Source organism: Seriola lalandi, unplaced genomic scaffold (assembly GCF_002814215.2).
Source record: "Seriola lalandi dorsalis isolate HSWRI2012SDOR001 ecotype SW California unplaced genomic scaffold, Sedor1 jcf7180002005705, whole genome shotgun sequence".
NCBI lineage: Eukaryota > Metazoa > Chordata > Actinopteri > Carangiformes > Carangidae > Seriola > Seriola lalandi.
Window position 1 is genome coordinate 1 of NW_019476358.1, and position 1,315 is coordinate 1,315.

Below are 1,315 nucleotides of genomic sequence, written 5' to 3' on the forward strand. Positions count from 1 at the left end.
AAAATTCTAAATGACCCCCAACAGAGACACATTTACTTTGTAGCATGCTAGCTTGTCTATTTCTGTCTCTTTAAGGACAAAGGATAGTGGGGCAGTGAGTGAGAGAGACACAAAGTACTGTGAAGCTACAGACATGCAAGCTTCACCTTCATAAGGGCACTCAATTGAGTTACACATCTTAAATGAAGACACGCATCTTGTTTAATATGGTTAAAGACATCAAACGCATGCAATAAATAGATCTGTGCTGGACAGAGAAACAGACCCACCCACCCACCTACCCACCCACCCACACAAGTGAGTGTGTGTGCTCCTCACCTCAGCTCCTTCTTCACCTCTTCATAGTCAGCTTGTTTCTGCAGTTTCTCCTCCAGTTCCTGTGGATTACAAAGAGTTGAAATGACATGAAAATGAATAAAATAATACAACGAATCCTTGGATCTTTATATGTCATGTACTGTTGGTACCTTGAGAATGGCAGTCTTGCTGCTGAGCTGCTGCTCCAGCTGTGTGATCTGGGAGCTGGTGGTCTCTCGGAGTTTGGTCAGGCTGGCCTGCAGTCTCTGGACGTCATCCACCAGCTGGGCGGTCTCCCTTTCTTTGGCCCTGAGCTCCGCCTCCAGACTTGAGTGGGATGCCACCTCTGCCGCCTGTTCCTTAAGGTCAAATAAGGACGGCAGTTTAATCTAATGAGCAAACTAAAACCTTACAGCTATTAAAGTATTCATAAAGCCACAATTAGATGTGATGAAAAGTCCCATATAATTAGTATTTCTAGGTCAGACAGAAGCTGCTGATTTTCAGCTTGCTCCTTTAGATCAATAATCAGAGACAGTCTTTAAGTTTATTAAGTTTAGTCTGTTGTACAGTCCGATAAATCAGTTAATCAATACACCATCACTTATTGCCACCTTGGCAACTTTTTAAGTCAACAAATCAATGCATTATTGGTGACTCCGATGCCTGACCTCTATGACCAGTGACTTCAGTGATCCATAAATTGAAGCTTTCACCAGCCATACACCTCAGGCATTAAAACGGCTAAGCTGATCTTTAGCCTATCAATACCTCTTTGTCAGCCATCCAGTGAATCAGTGAAATGTGTTACCGTGTCGGGGTCGGCCTTGGCCGGGCTGCTGAGCTGCTGGGATTGGTTACTCAAGGACAGCTGCTCTCTGAGTGACTCCGCCTCTCTCTGAGCTGCTTCTGCTCGCTGGAAGGAAAAGGAGAAATGTTGAAGGAAAATCAACTCGTCGAGATTCTTACACTTTTTTTTTTGGTGTACACACATTTCTTTAACAATTTTCCACTAGCT

The 1,315-nt window shown here is 44.0% G+C and overlaps 1 protein-coding gene across 1 annotated transcript; it reads right to left on the minus strand.

Annotated features, from left to right (window-relative positions):
• Positions 1-318: 318 nt before the first annotated feature.
• LOC111670299 (protein CASP-like) lies at positions 319-1,213 on the minus strand (the record flags this gene model as incomplete). The annotated part of the gene is made up of 3 exons (XM_087178614.1): positions 319-377; positions 468-656; positions 1,109-1,213. Coding segments are annotated over 3 exons (353 nt in total), but the record flags the coding sequence as incomplete, so codon positions are not given.
• Between the last annotated feature and the right edge of the window lie 102 nt (positions 1,214-1,315).